Raw genomic sequence first — 22,332 nt, 5'->3', positions numbered from 1 at the left:
CTTCACTGTGAAACTATTTCACAATAATGGGCCATCTGACCAGTGCTCTCCTTGCTTGATCTGTCAGTTTGGGTGGACAGCCATGTCTTGTTGTGTTTGCAGGTTAGAATACCTTTCCTATTTTTAGATGATGGATTTTACAGTACTGCTTGGGATGCTCAAAGCTTGGGATATGTCTTTGTAACCTAACCCTTCTTTAAACTTCTTCTCCACAACTTTCTCTGACCTGTCTGGTGAGTTCCTTGGTCTTCATGATGCTGTTTGTTCACTAGTGTTCTCTAACAAACCACTGAACCCTTCACAGAACAGCTGTATTTATACTGAGACTAAATTACACACAGCTGGACTCTATTCATTAATTTACTTTTAGGGGCAGTTGATTGCACTGAATCTTATTTGGGGTTTTAGAGTAAATGGGGCTAAATACTTTTTATTTCACACTTACGCAATATTTTGTCACTTAAAATCACAAAAAAAAACATTTAAGTTTGTGGTTGTAATGTGACAAAATGTGGAAAAGTTCAAAGGGGTATGAATGCTTTTGCAAGCCACTGTAAATAGTGTGGTGTGCAAATTTTATCTATATCACCTGCAGTAATGCGCAAAAATATTTGCAGAGGAGAGAAGAAAACAATAAACTGCAGGAATATACTTTAACCATGTATTGCCCAGCAGCATGAAATATGGAGAATAAATGTGATGAAAATGCTATACTGTGCATCTCTACTGAAAACCATTTCAGTGTAGCTTTCCCCTTCAATAATTGTTGTGTTGTGCAGAGTCTCTTCCATCTCGGCTGCTGAAGCTGCTTCAGAGTAGGGTAGCCTTAAGTGGGTCGGTGGTCTGCCCTCACTAGTCTCTTACCTACACACCTACTCACTGTGTGAGGACCACCTGCTGTATGCAGATTTACTCACAATCCAGTTACTTGATACTCTTTAATAACCTTATCTCTGAGTTGTGTGGCGTGTTCTTTTGTATTCATGATTTATCTGTGGCCAAAAATACTGTTTAAGCAGTGGGTGTAGGGTCCAGACAGGTCTCTTTATACTGCTGTCACTTGAGACACTTTTACTTGACTTTGTTTCACTAACTGTGAGATTAGCAGCACCAACTTCCTGCTCCAATGAATGTGTTAGCTCAGTCACTTTAAAGGAGGCAAACATGTATGGAGTCACTTAATTTCCAGGACATATTTTCATTATTTTGTATCTGTTTTTACTTTGACATTTTTGGAATTCAATGGGAAATTATCCAAAGTGGTGAATATTATTTTAAGTACTGTAAAGTCATAAAGAGTGGATAGGATGTTAGGGTGGCTTGTCGACCGTTGTAGCTGCTCTGTTCAAGGAAGGGACTAGTTCCTATCCAATGCTCACCCTGTTACCGCGCCTTGAGCTGTTGAACTATTTTTGAGTTTTTGTTTATGCAACAGTAAAAACTCTTCACTGGGGTCATTGACATGGTTTAACCTTTGGAATGAGAGATTGGGCGTGACTGTTAAATACAGGTATTTGTATTTGAGCAGTTCTTCTCTTACAATTTTCATGTTGTTCTCACTATAGTTTTGTTTGTATGATAGTGATATTTGTTGCCAAACTCTGATGTTTCTGTAGGCAGTATGGTTTTATTTACTTTAAAGCTTTTGAACTTAAATTTGAACTTTAAACATTAGTATAATGTAATGTGTTTACAGTGGCAGTTATTACATTTGTTTTGCTTTTCTCAGTTCACGTAACAGATGCTCATTTTAAAAAGCTTGTCTTCATCCTTGCAGTAATAGAAATAGTAATAGAAAGAAAGCAGGGCAGTAGGAAGGGCAGTGTTGTGTTCTATTAAAGACTATAGTGAAATGCAGTTTTAACACATCCTTCTGTGATCCATTATTGCCAGACCTTTGTAAACCCAGAGTTTCCATATCGGCTGATTACTCGAATGCATGTAAACGAGTTGATCAGATTCCTGACAAAATCCGATTATTTAGTGCATGTAAACACATTCACTGCTGTTTTAATGCTTACATTTGAAATCTATCAGTGAAATGTTACTTTTTTGTTGTTCTCTTATACATAGGTTATTACAAGGACAGGAGGAGACCCTGCTGACCTTGTTTTTCCAGTTTCCGCGCTACAGAGCCACTTGTCCCTGACTACAAACGCATTCATCAGAATGCTACACCTAGTTCCTGGCTTTTAGGGTACGATGCTGAACTACAACAGTGTTCTCTAATAGCCTTCTAAACAAGAACTGCTTCATGTATCTGGTCAGATAAGAGTATTATGACTCTGCAGTTATGGCCAGTGAACCCCTTGAAGGTTTCCATGAGGTGAACCTGGCATCACCTACCACACCGGACCTGCATGGAGTCGCTGACCCCCGTCTGCAGAAGCCTAGCGGCCCACCAAGCGCCTTGTACCGTACCCACTCCTTGACATCTGCAACCTGTACCCCCAACACACTCTATGCTGACCAGTTGCCCACGCAGCCAGTTTACCCTGCCCCTCGAAACCTGCCCAATGATGAGCCTCACAATGGCAGGTAATCAGAGTGCAGCAGCAGTATTGCTGTAGTTTACAACAAAACTCTCCTGCTCTGGGAGCTTGTAAATAGCGTAGAAGAACTAAGGCAGTTATACAGTAAAACCAATCAAAATCCACACAATCCAATCATGAAAAAACACATTAATGCCAGGTGTAAACACCTCGGTAAAGCTGGCCCCTCATATCATCAGAAAAGGAATAAAAAGGTTTTCATCGGTTAGTGCTGGTTTGTGCAGCAAAAATTAGCGTGTGTGCTGTTATCATTATTGAGATATTAAACACTTTAAAATTTCTTACCTGTTACAGCTTGTCTAGTTATTCTTTTGGCAATATTTTTCTACATTACTATAAAAGCTTTGTGTGCATTTGCACATCTAGGTCAGCAACGTGTGCTCCCCTTAGCTAAGTGAATTCATTAGAAGGGGTGTCCACTCACTTTTGATCGTGTAGTATAGCTTAATCATGATTATGGTTTTTGATAATCTTAAAAAAATACATATTTAATGCATGTATTTATTACCTTAATACTGGTTAACTTGTTTATGCTAAGTGAACAACAATAATATGTGAGCACTGCCCCCTTACCTTTCTAGTGCCCTAAACTGAACTTATTTTATACAATACATTTTACAAACAACGCACTATTTAATGTCAGCAAATATAATGTTTAATATCTCAATAATAATAACAGCACGAGCACTAATGTTTGCTGCACAAACACAGCACTAACGAACGAGACAACTTTGGCGCAATTTAGCCACAGATGAGGGGCTGTGTTACATAACAGGTAAGAAATCAGATGTCAAATATCTCAATAACGATAACAGCAAATATATAATGTTAAATATCTCAAAAAACACAACAGCGCTAATGCTAACGCAGCACTAACCAACAAGACTACTTTGGTACGATTCGGCCACAGATGAGGGGCTGTGTTATTTGGATCTGATCTGATGTTATCTGATTATTTGGATCTTTTGGGTATACTGCGAAAAAATATAAACTAGATCATTTAAGTTAAATGTTCAATTGTAAACTGGTGAGGAACAAGGTGTGAAGTAAAGGGCTCACCCTTTCATCACTGAACTAATCAAGTGGTTGTAAAGAGCTTACTGAATTTCAGCATGTTACAGTTATAGAATGGCATCAATGCAACAAGTCAGATGATGAAATTTCTTCCTTCATAGATATTTCAACATCAGGGGAGCAACTTCCTGTTAATGCATATGGATTAGAATGGGAAGCCATTAAAGCTTATGTAGGTTTCAAAATTGGGGATTTGGTGAGGTTCCCCCCCCCCAGTGTGAATTTTCTTTTGGTTCTTTTTTTACAGTGTGCCTGGATTGGAGGCTGCAGCCTCAGGCTCAGCTGCTTTCCAGGAAGTGGGGGCATTTGAAGGGGGTACCTCATTGGGTGTTGAAGGAGAGGATGCACTGGGACTGAGCACAGACAGCCTATCACGGCTCAGAAGCCCCTCTGTGATGGAAGTAAGGGAAAAAGGTTATGAGAGGCTGAAGGAAGAGCTTGCAAAAGCACAGCAGGTATGGAGATCCTTTCTGTTACCTTTCTAGGAGCGGCAGTCGTGTTTTTGATTTAATCTTTACTGTGAATCTCTTACTGTATAGTGAAGCTTTTCCTACCATTGCTAAAGATGAATTGTGGAGGTGGACCATCCTTTCCATAAGTCTCTTTTACACAATATGAGCAACTTAATAGGCAAACTATTCTGCCAGTAATAATCAGTGATTCTGATTCTGTGGCTAAGCTGAATGCTTAAGTCTGTTCATTCAGTATTACAAGCAGTACTTGTCAAGTTACAGAATTATATTAATTAGACATGGTTGTCCACTTGATAATAAGGCTGGGCAATCTAAAACTTAAATTTCTATAAATATTTGAAATCCAGATATAAAAATGACCCTATCATAATTTGCAATTTATTCCAAAAATGAATGCACATTTTGTAAAAAAAAAAAAATAATAATAATTAAAAACATTGCAGTTTAAATAGCAGAATCCAGCCAATAAAATATGTACTGATGTTTTCGTCATATTGTATCATATGTCACCATTTCTCTGGAACCTTTTGATACAACCTTTTGAGGTGCACCATATTGTATTGAACGCAATAATATTGGCAACATTTTTTAATATCGTGAACGATATTATACCCTAAATTATTGGTCCAATACCACCCACACCTAATTATCACATCAGAACAGCTTTTTTGCTGTTCTCATTTCCCATTATATGTCTACTAGAGACCGATTATATCTGTACAGTATCATTCATTTTTTTCAGTCCTGGATATATAGAGATAAATGGAGTGCATTATTAGTATCATGATATTCTGGATCATTGACTTCTGTTACAAATCTGATAAAATTCTTGTATTTTTAAATATGTCAGTTAGGGGTATGCCATATATCATATGCAATAATAAAATGTATTTTATTTTGCATTTCGTTGCAGCAGTGTATTCTTGAAATAATTCTGTAATTCAGTGTTTTGTCATGTCGCCAAGTGAATTGTTATCGTGAAAATATCATGAAATATTGTGATATTATTTTAGAGCCACTTTGCCCACCCCTACATATTACCCAGCCCTACTTGATACTACTGCTTTTATTTCGCAGAAGTAAATCAAGTTTTTGATGTGTAACATGGTGTTTTACACACATTCAAAGAGCCAGCACTAAGTGTACTGTATATAATTAAATGTGAAGCAGGGTGAATCCACAGTGAGGTCCTATACATAACTCATTTATTTTACTCCTGTGTAAACATTTTATAAAGAACACTAAAAAATAATAAACGTCCAGATTTCTGCTGGGACTATATTTCAGGTGATTGAACTATATGCCTTTTAATTTCATGTTAGGTCTGTTGTCACTTTTTAAACTTCTAATAAAAAATGCAGTGCTTCTTATTTTTACTTTTCAAACTATTATTCGATTGTAAACAGTATGAACCCACAATATTTATCTTTTGTCTGCTTAACTTTTATTTATTATTCCTGCATTTCAAGCCTGCAGCATAGATGATTAGCATAGCCTGATGATTTATCCCAGCTGCCTCAGAGCCTAGAGAGAGGTCAACGACACTTCTAGACATGGTTAACATATAGTGGCTAGCAAAAGTGTTTATACCCCTTAAACGTTTTCACATTTTGTCACCTTACAACCACAAATTTAAAGGTATTTTATTGAGATTTTAAGTGATAGATTAACACAAATTATTGCATAAGTGTGAAGTGGAACGAAAATGATACATGGTTTTCATTTTTTTAAATCAAATTAAAATCTAAAAAGTGTTTACTCTAAAACCCTGAATTAAAATCCAGTGGAATCAACTATCTTAGTTAATTAATCCAGCTGTGAGTAATTTAGTCATCATGGAGACCAAGAAACTCACCAGACAGGTCAGAAATAAAGTTGTGGAGAAGAAGTTTAAAGAAGGGTTAGGTTATAAAAACATATTCCAAACTTTGAGCATCCCAAGTAGTACTGTAAAATCCGTCATCTAAAAATAGGAACGGTATTCTAACCTGCAAAGTCATGGCCGTTCACCCAAATTGACAGATTAAGCAAGGAGAGCACTGGTCAGAGAAGGAGCCAATAAGCCCACAGTCGCTCCACAGTATGGCCTTTATGAAAGAACGGAATCAGAAATCCATTGTTTAAAGAAACATATGAATTGCTGTTTGCAGTTGCAGCAAACATGTGGAAGAAGACGCTGTGGTCAGATGAGACCAGTGTTGAACTTTCAGGCCTAAATGCAAAGCTCTATATGGGGAGGAAAAGAAACACTGCTTATGGTGGTGGCACATGGTGGTGGCAGCATCATGCTGTAGAGATGCTTTTCTTCAGCAGGGACAGGGAAGCTAGTCAGAGTTGTAGGAAGATGGATGGAGCTAAATACAGGATCCTGCAAGAAAACCTGTTAAAGGCAACAAAAGACTTGAGACTGGGAAGAAGATTCACCTTTCAGCAAGACAATGACCCTAAACACACAGCCAGAGCTACAATGGAATGGTTTAGATCAGAGAATGTTCATGTGTTAGAATGGCCCAGTCTTAAATCACATTGAGCTTCTGTGGCAAAACATGAAAATCGCTGTTTACAGACACTCTCTATCCAATTTGGCTGAGCTTGAGCTGTTTCATAAAGAAGAATGGGCAAAAATCTCAGTCTCTAGATGCGCAAAGCACTTACAGCTTTAATTACAGCGAATGGTGGCTCTAATAAGTATTAATATAAGGCTGAATACTTTTGATATAGGGCTGAATACTTTTGCATGTCGCACTTTTTAGATTTTTGTTTGATTAAAAAAAATTATGTATCATTTTCGCTTATGCAATACTTTGTGTTTGTCTATCATTTAAATCTTAATAAAATACATGACAATACAATATAATAAATTTAAGTTTGTGGTTGTAAGGTGACAAAATGTGGACAAAATACTGTTGCAAGCCATGGTAAGTCCCAGTCTTTCGTGGGTAATGCATTTGACAAAATCTTGATTACAGTCGCCAGTTCAAAATCACAGTTGCCCCTGTTCTATATGTTGCCAGTTTAGATGTATGTTAACAAACTAAGTAAAGTTAAGCAGACAAAACATGAAATATCTTTGGTTGATACTTTCTGCAACGAAATTCCTTTGTATTTGCATTTCCATAGCATGAAGCTTTTATATCTTTACTTGTAATAATGTATAAATCTGTAATTGTGTGTGTTACCTTCAACATAAATTCCTGCCCTGTCAGTGTCTGCAGAAAGCATCTTCTCTCAGTTGGCCAGACAGGCTCTAGTGTTTAATTTCAAGTGTTCATTACAGTGATGAGCAGTGAGAACTGCACATGATAAAGATGCAGGCTGTTCCCTGAACAAGAGGTCTATTGAGAAAGCTGCTCTATAGCTCCCATGTTCCCGAACCTCCATTTTAAATGAGACCAATAGCCAGTCTATGATGACTACGTGGATGTGTTTAGGCGATTTTAATATAAAGAAAATAAAAATAAAAGCTGTAAAGAGTGACTGAGATGAATACAGGAAAATAGATAGAGGATTGGAGCGGCAGCAGCAGAGGGGAGGGTAAGGATATGAGGAATGATTAATAATCCTCTTAAGGCACAGCTCAGACAAACCCGCCAGCTTAGAAAAAATCCAGAACACAGCAAAGTTTAACAGGTATACTGTACATCCTTATGAATCATAGTATATATTACAGTCATATGAAAAAGTTTGGGCACCCCTATTAATCTTAATCATTTTTAGTTCTAAATTTGGGTGTTTGCAACAGCCATTTCAGTTTGATATATCTAATAACTGATGGACACAGTAATATTTCAGGATTAAAATGAGGTTTATTGTACTAACAGAAAATGTGCAATATGCATTAAACCAAAATTTGACCGGTGCAAAAGTATGGGCACCCTTATCATTTTATTGATTTGAATACTCCTAACTACTTTTTACTGACTTACTGAAGCACAAAATTGGTTTGGTAAACTCATTGAGCTTTGAACTTCATAGCCAGGTGTATCCAGTCATGAGAAAAGGTATTTAAGGTGGCCAATTGCAAGTTGTTCTCCTATTTGAATCTCCTCTGAAGAGTGGCATCATGGGCTCATCAAAACAACCATACAACTATTTATAAACATTTATTTATATATATATATATATATATATACAGTACAGGCCAAAGGTTTGGACACACCTTCTCATTCAATGTGTTTTCTTTATTTTCATGATTATTTACATTGTAGATTCTCACTGAAGGCATCAGAACTATAAATGAACACATGTAGAGTTATATGTGCTTAACAAAAAAAAGTGAAATAACTAAAAAGAAAAATTATATTCTAGTTTCTTCAAAATAGCCACCCTTTGCTCTGATTAGTGCCTTGCACACTCTTGGCATCATTCTCTCAATGAGCTTCAAGAGGTAGAGTCACCTGAAATGGTTTTCCAACAGTCTTGAAGGAGTTCCCAGAGGTGTTTAGCACTTGTTGACCCTTTTGCCTTCACTCTGTGGTCCAGCTCACCCCAAACCATCTGGATTGGGTTCAGGTCCGGTGACTGTGGAGGCCAGGTCATTTTTTGTTAAGTACATAAAACTCTACATGTGTTCATTCATAGTTCTGATGCCTTCAGTGAGAATCTACAATGTAAATAATAATGAAAATAAAAGAAAACGCATTGAATGAGAAGGTGTGTCCAAACTTTTGGCCTGTACTGTATATCTATATATATAACTAATTTCTAAAACCAAGCACAGCTTGTACTAAAAGCTAGGTGCATATGTGAATTGCAGTTTTAATGCAATCATAATATGTACATATCCTGAACACGCACACACACAGTAAAATCTCATACACAGGGTCGTGACCTTGCACATAGACACTACTTGGGTTCGTGAACCATACCTTGCCAATAATAATGAATGTATCCAAAAACTTATTTTGCTATTTAAAATGAAAAAAGGTGACATTTTAGGCTTGCTCTGAGTGCAGTCTGTGTGTAAAAATGAATAATACCTATATATTAAGACATTGCATTATTCTTTTTTTAATATAAACATGATTCTGGAACTGCAAATCTGAGAAATTTACACAATGGAATGTTTATTGTGTATTGCCAATTGACAATTTAGCAACTGAATAAAGTAAGTGTGAATATCAGTTCACTGGTTTAGTCTACAAATAAGCCGTTAATCAGTCACTGTATAGGTTTTTTCTTTTTTAATTCAGTATTTACTTGTCATACATGTTTATGTGAATTTGCTATGTGTGGAAATAGTAAACCACTGCAGCCAATCAGGTTTAACATGCCTTTTGTAACTTTAGAGACCCACACTATACTCTTTAGCCTGCTTAACCAAGGCACATTTACAATGTTCAGTGTTTCACAACAAACATTATAAGGTCCAACGTTTTATTGTTTTTTTTACTTTTTCTTTTCTGAACCACCGAGAAGGAAATAAGACATGTTTTCCTGCCCACTTTTCTGTTCATTCATTCATTTTTTTTCCATTTTCTTTTTGTTCATTTCATGGTATGTTGCCTGAAGGAACTTAAGTTAAAAGACGAAGAGTGTGAGAGGCTTTCTAAAGTCAGGGACCAGCTGGGGCAGGAGCTGGAGGAACTCACTGCTAGCCTGTTTGAGGTTTGTTTTTGTTTGTTTGATTTCTTCTTCATTCTCCTCCCAATCTACCTTTATTTAAATTATTTCAAATCACTCACATGGTTTCTTGTGTTTGCGATCTTTTGGGCAACAGTAGATACAAAGCTGCATAGCACAGCAGTTCAAAGAGTTATTAACAATGCCATTTTGAAACTATATGCAAAAAAAAAATAATAATTTTATTGCATTGCATTTGGATATGTTATTGTCAACTCAGTCATATTGAAGTGAAACCCCTGGTTTACTTGTTCACCTGCTTTGTAGATTATATGAAATCTTGAGACCGGAGGATGTGCTGTGCAGCTGTTCTAATAGTTCTCTCTCTTCTTTAGTGTTTTTTCATGGTGGTGGTTCTTTTTTTTTTTATAAAAACCTGCTTCTCTTGCAGTGGGCTGTAAGGCTGACTGTTTTAGCTAGGTGTCTCTTGGTGTGGGGAACTGTGGGAAGCGTGCAAAATGTTAAAATGTGCGGATAATTACTGCAGGTCTGACTGAAGACTATTGTGATGATTGTCTCCACAGGAGGCTCATAAGATGGTACGGGAGGCGAATGTGAAGCAAGCCACTGCAGAAAAGCAACTGAAGGAGGCCCTTGGAAAGGTAGGAAAAAGAGCCAACTATTAAATGTGGATATGTACTATGTCTGTAGTAAATGAATTAGTTATGCAGGTCGACACAAAGAGGGCAGTGTTCCATTTTTTAAAGCCTCTTTAATTAAAGTGAAGATGTTGAACCTAGATGAAGTTAAGCTTGTTAATTTATACTCCATATACAGTATCTCGCAAAAGCAAACGCTCACATTTTTGTAAATATTTTATTATATTTTTTTAATGGGACAACACTAAAGATATTTTGATCAAATGTAAAGTAGTCAGTTGTGTAACAGTGTACATTTGCTGTGCCCTAAAAAAAACTCAACCCTTAAAGCCAATTAATAATTTTGCAGAAGTATAAATTGGCCTTTAATGCCTAAACCATTAGCAACAAAAGTGAGTTCTCCACTAAATGAAAATGGACAAATTATGCCCAATCTCTATTTTTTGTGGCCGCCATTATTTTCGCACACAGCCTTAAACCTTCTTGGGCATGGAGTTCACTAGAGCTTCACAGGTTGCCACTGAAAACCTCTTCCACTCAGTTTAGGCTTCCTTCTGGACAGTGCCTTGCAGACAGAGTTGATGCAGTGTGTAGTGGTTAGTTTGAGCACTGTGGGCTGACCCCCACCTCTGCAACAAGCTCTGCAACAATGTGTCTTATTTTTTGAACATGTGGCCTCAGCTTCTTAGTTAATTACTTAACAATGGTATTTTGTAAACTCATCCAGTCCAGAAACAGCAGTGTTTAGTCAGTGGTTAGCTGTGGGTGTACTTTACAAAGCCAGCAAACTCTGTTCATATGTAACTACACAGATTATACAATCTGCTCTACTTAGTAAAATATCCAGCACAACAAACCCTCTAGCTATTAAAACCTTTAAAACCCAAGCAATCGCTGAACTAACAGAGACAGGGGAGAAGTTTGCCTTCAGGGGTTTCTGACAGAAACAGTGTGGGATAAAAAAAAGAAGAAAAGTTTAGTTATGCATTACTCGTTCGTGCTGGAGTTAAAGTTAACTCCCACGTAAAGTGAATTCACACTAATAGTATATAGTAATGCAGTGAAGGATGTATGAATTGTGTCTCACCGCTCAAGTTTACGAGGCCTATAACCTAAACACATTAGCTAATGATTATGGGTTGCACATTAAACAATGCTTGGTAAAACTAAACCGGAGACACATCAAACTAGCTAATTAGCCAACAGAGCTACAGAAATCTGTACGAAACCTTCATTAGCTTAACCTACCTTATTAAATGTCTTAGCGGTGACATATATGGCTCATAAGGTTTGTGGTGTATTTATTGACAAAACGTTTAATACATTTATTTATAGTTCTCGTTTTTAAGGTTTCATTTTTCTTTTTTTAGCTTGTCACGATGAATATCAACTAATATTTTTCGTCATAGTTTTCGTTAGCTAAATTGTGGCTGTGTGTTGTGTTGTTTTGAGGGCACTTTACATTGTATGAAAGTGTGATATCTTAAAAGTTGTGGAGTGTACTCACTTTTGTGAGATACTGTATGCAATAAGAAACAACAGACACATTTTCTTTTATCACTCCAGCCCCTGTTTGGCACCCATCAAATAGAATACCCTACTTATCTGGTCCAGCGTCAAATACATACACACAATTACAAACCTCTACCATTGTCTTTATTCCCTCCTATTTTCTCTCTTATCTTTCCCTTTCAGATTGATGTTCTTCAGGCAGAAGTTGCTGCTCTTAAGACACTGGTTTTGTCCACCTCTCCCACCTCACCATGCAAGGAGCTGCCGTCAGGCTCAAAGGCTCCGTTTAAGAAAGGCCATGCCCGCAACAAGAGCACAAGCAGCGCCATGCTGGGCAGCCAGCAAGAGCTCAGTATGCCCCAGCCCATAGTGCGCGACTGTAAAGAGGCAAGAAATTTATGCTCTCTTTATAATCTCTCTATACAAGTCCATAAACGCATCACACATGCATTGTTGCCAACAAGGAATTGAGTAGGATCTCACTTTTATCATTGTGTTATCACCTCTCTGAGCACTGTCAAGACCAATAAAGCTGTGCTCATAGAAACATTCCAATTAATAAGTCCGAAACATGTCACTCTTTTAATATGAATACTGTAAATCTTGAGGACAAAATAGATTTAGGCGCAAATTTGTCAAAAACTGCCATAAAGAAGAATTCATTAGCATGACCTCAGGCTTGTCACCGTAAGATTATTCTCTGGTAAACCTTAAGAAAATAAAACCTAGAACATCTATATAGTATCATCTATATAACATGGCAGTTATCTTCATTTTAATGACAAATTCACCATTGTTCTGTTTTATTTGTGCCAGGGAATAAGAGTATGAAAGCCTAAATCGAAAACATAAATTTACACACAGATTGATTTGCTGTTACCTGTCTACCTCTGGTTGGGTAACACCTGTATCACGCATTTATACTGCAATGTAATTTAAACATATTGTTTCAGATATTGCCTTTTCTAGTAAACATATTGGTAGTGGACCTTATTATGGTCTTATTTGCGTTCCTACCTCAGATCATGTTTGACACCTTTTTGCACTATTTTGCCAAAACATGTCCTTTAGTCCTGAAATCACAGCAAAACAAAGCACAACTGTGAACAAGTTCTGCAGTTGAGTGAAGACGAGACAAAACACATCATTATCTACCATGTGGTATCCTCATAATCCACGTAGAACACTGACACATGTGGTGAAGTGATCTAATGCCATGTGATGGAGAAACCATTTTGTTTAAAGCTTTCACACTAGAAGAAACAACAGAGCATCCAGGTCCATACTTTTAGTTTTTTGAAAAAGCATACTCATTATCACTTTTAATGATATTTTGGACTTGTGTGCAGGTTTAAGACTCTCCACCTACTCCAATGAATGCTTATTCTAATCTGAAGTTTGAACAAGGACGAACAAGAAACAAGGAAGTCTCTGTGTGGGAATGTGGTAGACTAGATTGTTCTGAACCTGTAAAAAGCAGGGCTGTCAACGTTAAAGTGTTATAACACACGCAACAAATTTTGAATCAGTAATGCACAATTACGCAATTAATTACGCCACCCCAACTTCTGCTGTAATCTGCCCCACTCCCCGCCTAACACACAGTCACGGTCACAGGTCACAAACAAACTCTGGAGCAGTTCGCTTGCAGTAAGACCGTGTCTCGATTCGACCCAGCTATTAAATATACTTCTTTTTGATTGAGCTAAACTGCTGATAAGACACAGTTTAATTCGATATATTAGCCAGATAATATACTGCCATGGACAAACGCTGTCTGTGCTGCTTCATCCACTGAGCACCGTGTGTGTGTTGCATGCACATTGTGAATAACAAAATATTCAAATTTTGCACTAATCATGTCACATTCTGAATGTATCATGTTTTACATAGATTTGGGATATTAAACAGCATCATCACACGTCAGATGTTTTGTCCATACCATACACCGCTAGTTGTGTACAGCATATCAGATGTTCTTCACAAACATGCCAGTAGAATTGTGATTGCTCGCCATACAATCCAGCCAGTCGCGTTCAGAGCAGCTGCCGAGGAGCTTCAGGGCTAACCGGACCTACATTAATAAAACAATAGCTTGCTTCACTTCTGTGTCACTAAGTGAGCAGGAAAGTGCAAGGTTGAACAATGCATTCATTGGAATAGTGTAATTGCAGAGTTGTATCACAGCTAACCTGTCACTGCTGACGTTAGTGTAAATGTCATCTCATCGAGAAAAAAAAAAAAGTAGAAGCATTCATTTGTACTATTCACACGTGTACAGTGATGTCATCTTGTGTCTAGGCCTGGCCTACTTATTGAATTCTGATGCAGGGGGGTTGGAGGTCAGCTGACAAGCTAAAATGATATCAAATGAAGTGCAGCTCATGTTAATGCCCTGACAGGCGTCATGTAACTCTGTTGCTGATTGGACACTTCCATAAAAAAAAAAAGTATTAGAGGTGTTGGTAAGCTGATCGGGTTTGGTTATGGGTGATTATTTAAGCTAGAAATTGACAAAGAAGCTTGTCATAAGAAGCACTTTGACACCTAGCATGTTCACCCAAGTTTCACATATGGCTGGTTAGTGGCAATGAATGATCGATATTGCACAGTCATGCTGCCAAATGCTTAGCTCACACTAATGGTTGTAACTGCAAAAGTATAAGCACAGCCTCTAACCTCGCCAATAAATTAACATGTCCTAACATTTATTATACAGTTTGGAGACACCTCTTTTCATTAAAACTGAGGCTGTTGACCACTGCACTGTGTGTGTGTGTGTTTACATTTACACTGCTCTAATGACTAGTCTAAATTTATTTATTAAACAGCAGAATTCACTCTATATATCAGCAGATTTTATTCTTTATATCAGCAAAATTCCCTCTGTATATCAGCTGATTTTACTCTATGTATCAGCAGAATTCCCTCTATATATCAGCAGAATTCACTCTATCAGCAGATTTTTTTCTTTATATCAGCAAAATTCCCTCTGTATATCAGCTGATTTTACTCTATGTATCAGCAGAATTCACTCTATCAGCAGATTTTATTCTATATATCAGCAGAATTCACTCTATATATCAGCAGAATTTATGATATATATCAGCAGAATTCCCTCTGTATATCAGCAGATTGTACTCTATATATCGGCAGAATTTACTCAATATATCAGCAGAATTCCCTCTGTATATCAGCAGATTTTACTCTATATATCAGCAGTTACATCATTCTATCATAATTTAATTCAGAATAATCTTCATTGGCCTTCAGCCAGCTCCATAGCGTCCAGGCGTATGTTAGCTAGCATTAAGTTAACAGTTGCATGCTGGTATTCTGTGCTCAGTAACTAAAGACAGAACATACTAATCTAACCAGCACATTGTTATTGATCTGTTATTAAGCTTCAGCCATTAATTCAGCTCAGGAAAACAGATTGCATCGCCAGTTATCTATTAGCCATTGTGCCTAATAGGCTATTGTAGGTTTCATAGCAAAAGTTCTCAGGCCAGATCTCATTAAGTAAAAGTTCCAGTTTTTCTTTGGACTATTTTATTTAAGTTGGACTTAAGACATGTTTGAGTAGCCTAAATCTCCTGTAAATAATCTCTGGTAACTATTTGTGTTTCATATACATGCTTTGTGATGTTTAGGTGAATAAAGGTGTAGCTATAATAAACTGGTCTATTGTTGTAAGAGATTGTAAGAGTATTTACTGCATTTGTTACTGACTGATGTTGATTACAGGGTGTAGCTGTCAGTTCCTTAAAGACTACTGTAGCGTGGCATTGAAGGTGCTGTGATTTTTATTATCAGTATTTGAATTATATTATATCAATTGAAATTAAGAAATATATCTTGATAGACATTTTGCCCATATTGTGCAGCATTTCTTCAAACAGTTTTATGATAAAGTCACAGTTAAGGTTTCATTTTGTTTGTTCTAGCAATGGTGTTCAGATTAACTGTGCTTCATCCTTTTTGGGTCAGATTAATTTCTTAATATTCTCAATAGTTGCTTAGAGAAACCCATGTATGATTGGTTTTGAATATGGGGAAAAATGAACTGATAAAGCTTAGCAACATAATTCCTTTGTTACATACCTCAAGCCTGATTTGCCAATTAAAATCTTAAACTTTGCTAAATAAAACTTGTGCTGAGTATCTCACTTTTGCACAGGCCTCATTGTTTTAAACAGTGAAAGAGTAACTGCATTACACTACATGCTACTTCTCAAAAATATAATCAATTACAAAATTTCTTCACACTCCCATTTTTCACAACTCTGGTTCTAAAAAATCTAAAGAATCTTCTAGCATTACTTTAGTAACTTTATGTAGCACTTTTGTTTTTGACTGTCATTTTGGTCTTCTGTCAGATGAAGTGACTAGTAATAGGATGATTTCCAAACAGACATTTTTTTTACACTTTCTACATCCATTTTTACACATTTAACAGCTTGAATACAGAGATAAAAATGTTGCTTTTGATTTATGAACTGCATTGTATAACTGAACTGCAATATTGTTCAAATGCATTGCTCAATAAAACAGTGTTCACATTTTAACAGTAATGACATTTCACAATCACTTGTGATTTCCTAGTTGTGTATTAGGATAAATCCACCCATGAAAATGTATACTTAATTAAGATGTAAATATTCATTGTTCATGATGTTGCTTTGAATCAATTTAGCCAATTTGGAACTGTTCACATAATTGGAGCTAAACGGCTAAAGTGTATAGTTCCTCTAAAAAGGACATTATGGAAATGAAACAATACAACTTCATGACCTCATAATTGGGCCCAGTATTTTAACCACCCACCAGATCACAAGCTCCTCACAGGGGTTATATTGGGTAGGCACTGCATGTTGCCATTGTTTTGTGCAAATAAGCCCACAACAAGTCTGTGTTAACAGCTTTACAAACTGCACAATAACGTTTTAGCTAATCCACATTTGCCTTTCTGCTGACTAAAGTCATACCCAGCCCCACTGTCACACTTGATGCCTGTTCTGTGTCACTACTGTATTTTGCTTGTTTTATTTTCTGCTGTTTACCTTTGCTCTCACTGCAGTGCATTCATCTTTAACAACTACCTTATATTATTCCCAAAAGTATAGACAATAACAGTGGTGGAATTGTCTCTCCCTCATTCTGTGTGTGAGTGTAGGTGGATTCCCTCCTGTTCAGTGAGTTTAAGGCATGGAAGGAGGAGCCCACTTTGGAGAGGGACTGTTCTTTTCTGGACCGAATTTACAGAGAAGACATTTATCCGTGCCTCACGTTCTGCAAGAGTGAGGTAGGTAGGGGGGCTTTCACAAATATCCACATGACTATTATCTGCCCATTCTGTATATTAATACAGTATCTCACAAAAGCAGAACCCTTCCTGGAAAACTGCCGTTGACCTTGGTCATCGTGCTTTATCTCATGGATGACCTACAACAATTCTCAGTTTTCTTGCCATAAGTGCCGTGTTGAATATCCAGTGGCCAGTAAGAGGGAATTGTACCAGGAACACTAACTTTAATGTGACACCAGGGAGGGAAATAAAATGACCTGTGCTATAATTATTGTGACCTTTCCCAATTTCTTGAGAATTATATATTGTATTTGAACCATTTATGTAATTTCTACTGTAGTTTATAAAGTAGATCAAAGTATCTAGGAACCTTTAACTAGTAATTAATCCCTTCGTGTTTCCCTAGGGTATAAATATGGCGTTACACAGAAGCCCATTTCTCTTACTCACTCTTAAACATAGTAAAAATAAGAGAACACAATATTTCAAGTAAGGCAGATGTGTCGACCTTCATAAATCAGGCAATGGCTACAAGAAAATAGCCACTTACCTGCAGATTAACTTATCTACAGTCAGAGCAATCTCATCACAAAGTTTAAAACATCTGGAACAGTAAATAAAGAAGCGTATCTTTGAACAAAGATGAACAAAGTACTAACACCAGGGGTGCCAATAATTGTGGCACACATGATTTCATCTAAAAGTTTTATTTCTTAATGTGTAATTTTTTACCCAACAAATAATGTCACTTGATTTAAAGCTTAGATGTTCTCTTTTTGTATTGTTGTCCTATATTATTATTATTTTTAAAGAATTTATTAGAAGCCAAAGAACACTTCTTAACCTGGGGTGCCAATAATTATGAAGGGCACTGTATTTTCAGTGTTATTACATGAAAATGTAAAACAAAATGTTTACAAATATGTGAGTGGTGTAGCTGGTAGGTGTAGTCACTTTTGTGAGATACTGTATATAGTGTGGAAAACTTACAGAATAATTAGTTTGATATACCACTGATTCTTTAGAATGTGAATAAAACATGTTCCACTAAGAAAGAATTGTTTTATTAATAAAAAGAATCAAGATTATAATCAGGTCCTTTGCCTACATGTTAGATTCTTTAATAGGTTTATTTTTCATTTTTATTAATTTAATGATTAAATTATGGCATATTGCCTTCAAAACCAGTTGTCTCAGGATAGAGATAATCATTTTAACTTTATTAAGAAGATCACTCGTGCTATCACATGTTTATCATGTTCTCTTAAACTACTGGCACAACCAGAACATGTCATGTCAGTTTTCTATCACCACCGTTGGGTTTTATGTCTGACAAAAAACTCAAATGCTCCTCAACAGATGCTAGAATAGAATTATTGATCACAGTAAATCCAAAAATGACCCTAAATGTTTCATTAACCTCTTTCATATGATTATTTCCCCTTAATTTCTTTTATATCTTTTAACCTTGATAAACTGTGCCTTCCTTCTCACTCAGTTCACTATTATGCCGCTTTTATAGTAGCTGCGTTGTCATACTACCTACTAATACATAGCACATGTGTGGTGTGGTGTATATAAGTTTGAAGAGCAAAGCAGTAGATAAGCCCTCAGTTTGTCTTTTAAAATGCAGACTGGCTTAGCTCAGTCCCTAGTTGTTAAGTCTGGAGTATCACTAGTTGTGCTTAGAGAAGAGAATTCCGTTTTATTTTTCTATCTTCACCCTCTTACTGTTATCCATAGCTGGGGTCAGCAATCCTGGAGGCAGTGGAGCAGAACACGCTAAGTGTGGAGCCAGTAGGTTTCCAACCACTGCCTGTAGTTAAAGCCTCAGCCATGGAGTGTGGAGGCCCCAAGTGAGTACTGCCAAACACACATAATAGCTTTAGAAAAACAGTAGTATATATTCTGCGTGGTCTGTTTGTGGTCTGTTGTGCTTGTGTAGATGGAAGACTATGTGTTATCTGTTTTGTTTTTACAATTTTGTGTAAAGGTTGTATGTTACACTAATGAAGTCACAATTAAAGGACTTCACTGATTTAAAAACAATAAGATTTCAAACTTTTCTTCACAACATGGTGATTTAGGACTCTATAACAGCATAGCGCTGTGAAGGATTTTAAAGTTAAAGTCCACTGTCATCTGGACTTTAACTTTCATGCATTTCACCTTCTCTCACTCCTCACTGCATCAGTGATTCCCCATAAGCTGCTCTTTAGAGTGTCTGCTTGGCTGGCTTAGTCGGCATTTTTTTTTTCCATTTTTCTGTTTCTTTTGATTTCTTTTTTTGTCTGTTGTGTTCTTCACACTAAAATGGGCACCCACTAGTGGCAGACGTTCTCAAATAGTCACGTAAGTGGTCAGTGTTCTCTGTATTTCTCCTGCTTCCTGTTTCCTTTTTTTTATCATTCCCCATGAAGCCTTGCACTTTTTCCTCAATTCTGAAAATACACTCAGTAAAGCATTTTACTACAAAAGACCTGTTTTTCTGTTTACAGAAAATGTGCCCTCAGTGGCCAGACAAAAACCTGCAAACATAGGATCAAGTTTGGGGACTGCAGCAACTACTACTATGTGTCCCCATTTTGTAGGTATAGGGTGAGTACTTCTACCACATGTACTGTTCGGTTAAACTGCTGTTCACAAAGAGGAACTCCCACATTAACTGGCTAACTCAAGGGACAGCAGTGGTCCTCTACATGTTCTCTACGGGTTGCTTTCCCAGACAGAGATTATGAATTATATTTTCCTTACAATATAAAATCTTGATAAAATGTTGTGTAGTCCAAAACTAGGCTTAATCCATGTCTGGGAAACTGATCTTAAATATAGCAGTGTTTGTATCTTTTAAACACGACACATGATTTCAGATATGTAAATAAACTAGGATCTTTAAATGCATAAAGAAGTCTCCAACAACCCTAAAATACCATCACGAGGCGGAGGAGATGCAAGGAGGACACCCTCACTGTCAAACAGGCAGTTGACTCTTTCAAATCAGTCTTGACCGCCTAAAGTTTTGGGGGGTTTTCTCCTTGCAAAACTCCCATGAAAATCAAACTTGTTTGGTCTCTTTTTGATTGTAGTTACCATACATTGACATCATCTGTGGTAAGAGCTATCTGTAGGTCCTGTGATAAAATGTTAGGATTGTTGTAGATTCTTTACTATTGCTGCGGTCTGCTCTTGGGCTGAACTTGCTAGGATGGCCTGATCTGGTTGTGTTAGATGCTTTATATCTTCTTGACTTAAATTATTTTCAAAATAATCTACAGTAAAGCCTTCTTTCTGAAGGCATCAGAGATCTCGATGGATCTCACCACTCACCACGTTTTAACAGTCAACAACAAACCAAACTATCCAATGTTCTCTAACCATGTCCTATAATTATTGCAACTTATGCATCCAGTTCTAGTTTTAGCCATGTTAAGAACTAATATATTTGGGGTAAAAAAGGTAGAAAAAAAAACACTATTAATGCACGATTTGGCAAATTCCTTATTATCTAAGTATATAAGTAAAGCTAAGCTAAGTAAACAAAATGATGGCTGAGTTAGTTAATAAAACTCAGAACTAAACTGAAACTCCTGTGTAACACTGTACTTCAGCAGAGTGGCTTTACTGCTCTTTAAAACCTGACTGGTAAAATTCATACGTAAGGCACACTGATGATTTTTGGAGAAATAAAAAGATTTTAAGTGTGCCTGAAAAAAAAGTAATGAATTTGTTCCTGCAGCTCAGTGCTCACTCTCTTCCATGACTAGTATTCCACATACCTAATCATGATCAGGCCATTCTATATGCTTTAAGGCTTCACTTTTCAATAGAGCAAAATTGTCTAGAGAGGTATCAAGCAAGTACTCCTTAGAACCAAGATGAACATAGTTCAGATGTGTGCTTGATTGCTGTATGTATGGATTGTTCTTAATGGCTGAACTTCTTCTCTCAATTTCTTAGATTACATCTGTTTGCAACTTCTTCACTTATATTCGCTATATCCACCAAGGACTGGTCAAGCAACAGGATGGTGAGCTTCCACAAACATAATATCTGAACTTTCAACAGGCAGACTGGATAGGAAATGAATATTGTCTACTAGTAGGTAAAAATCAGCAGGACTGTGGCCTGTACGGTAGTGGAATTAAGTAAAATTGAAGTAAGCATTATAATGTTTAACCAAAGCAATACTTGTAAAGGTGGAAAGTAATGAATTACATTTACTCAAGTTACTGTAATTGAGTAGATTTTATAGTAATTTGTAATTGTTAAAGTAGTTTTTAAAATAGGTCATTTTACTTTTACTCAAGTACATTTTGACATAAGTAATTTACTTTGCTACATTGGAAAACTCACCGTTACTGAATAAAAAATAAAATGCTGGGAAAAAAACAATTGTCTGAATTAAAAAAATAATAATTGGCCGGATACGCCGGCGCACGGATGCTCGCGCGTGGAATAACGTGGCAGTGCAATAACGAGCATAATGAGTCCTCATGCAATGCAAAATGTGCCCCGCTGGACAGAGCTGCCAGCTTTCAAAACTTCCACACCAAACCTGCGAAAGCATGTGGTGGTGAGTATTTTTATCATTACACGATCTGCTTAAATGTAAAAAAAAAACATGTAAATAGCAGTTAAAGCATAACAATGGCAAGTTAAAATATGACAATGAACTGTACAACTATAAAACTATGCTTTATAGTCACATATACGACCATAACCTTTTAACAGTAAAGAAAAAAAAATGGATCATTGTATAATTTGTTTTTACTTTTTTACATCAAATAATTAAAAGTAACTATGTAACTTTTACTCAAAGTACATTTTAAATTGAGTACTTTTTTTACTTTTACTCGAGTAGATTTTTAGATGGGTACTTTTACTTTTACTTAAGTAAAAGTTTTTTTCAGCTGACCTCACAGGAAACCACTGCATATTTTCAACAATTGACAGCACTGTGTGGTGAAACCTTCTTCTGTAACCTTATTTAAATTTTTTGCTGTGAACTGTGCCACAGTAGCCCTTCTGTTGTAAATGTGTGTGTTCAACCCTGGTCCTGGAGATCTACCTCCTTGGTGAGTTAAGATCCAACACAGCTGCTTCTGTTGCTGAGATGCTCCTGAAGGCCATTATTGCCTGAATCAGGTGGGCTGGTTTGGACTGGAGCTAAAATCTGGAGGAACTTTACAGAG

The 22,332-nt window shown here is 36.7% G+C and overlaps 1 protein-coding gene across 4 annotated transcripts in view; it reads left to right on the top strand.

Annotated features, from left to right (window-relative positions):
• The window catches only part of LOC111188170 (RAB3A interacting protein (rabin3)), a 31,207-nt gene that overhangs the window by 7,504 nt on the left and 1,371 nt on the right, over window positions 1-22,332 (top strand). For 2 of the 4 annotated variants that reach the window (XM_022667004.2, XM_049474129.1), the window contains exons 2-11: window positions 2,074-2,538; window positions 3,874-4,081; window positions 9,611-9,706; window positions 10,246-10,323; window positions 12,016-12,219; window positions 17,009-17,137; window positions 18,884-18,996; window positions 19,469-19,492; window positions 19,639-19,738; window positions 21,098-21,167. In XM_022667004.2, the coding sequence (XP_022522725.2) occupies window positions 2,294-2,538; window positions 3,874-4,081; window positions 9,611-9,706; window positions 10,246-10,323; window positions 12,016-12,219; window positions 17,009-17,137; window positions 18,884-18,996; window positions 19,469-19,492; window positions 19,639-19,738; window positions 21,098-21,167 (1,267 nt within the window). In that variant the 5' untranslated portion in view covers window positions 2,074-2,293. The remainder of the gene's footprint in view (window positions 1-2,073; window positions 2,539-3,873; window positions 4,082-9,610; window positions 9,707-10,245; window positions 10,324-12,015; window positions 12,220-17,008; window positions 17,138-18,883; window positions 18,997-19,468; window positions 19,493-19,638; window positions 19,739-21,097; window positions 21,168-22,332) is intronic. The other 2 variants (XM_022667006.2, XM_022667005.2) reach the window with 2 other exon arrangements.

Source organism: Astyanax mexicanus, chromosome 2 (assembly GCF_023375975.1).
Source record: "Astyanax mexicanus isolate ESR-SI-001 chromosome 2, AstMex3_surface, whole genome shotgun sequence".
Classification (NCBI taxonomy): domain Eukaryota; kingdom Metazoa; phylum Chordata; class Actinopteri; order Characiformes; family Acestrorhamphidae; genus Astyanax; species Astyanax mexicanus.
Note: the sequence above shows the minus strand (reverse complement) of the source record. Positions and strands in the feature narration are given on the sequence as shown.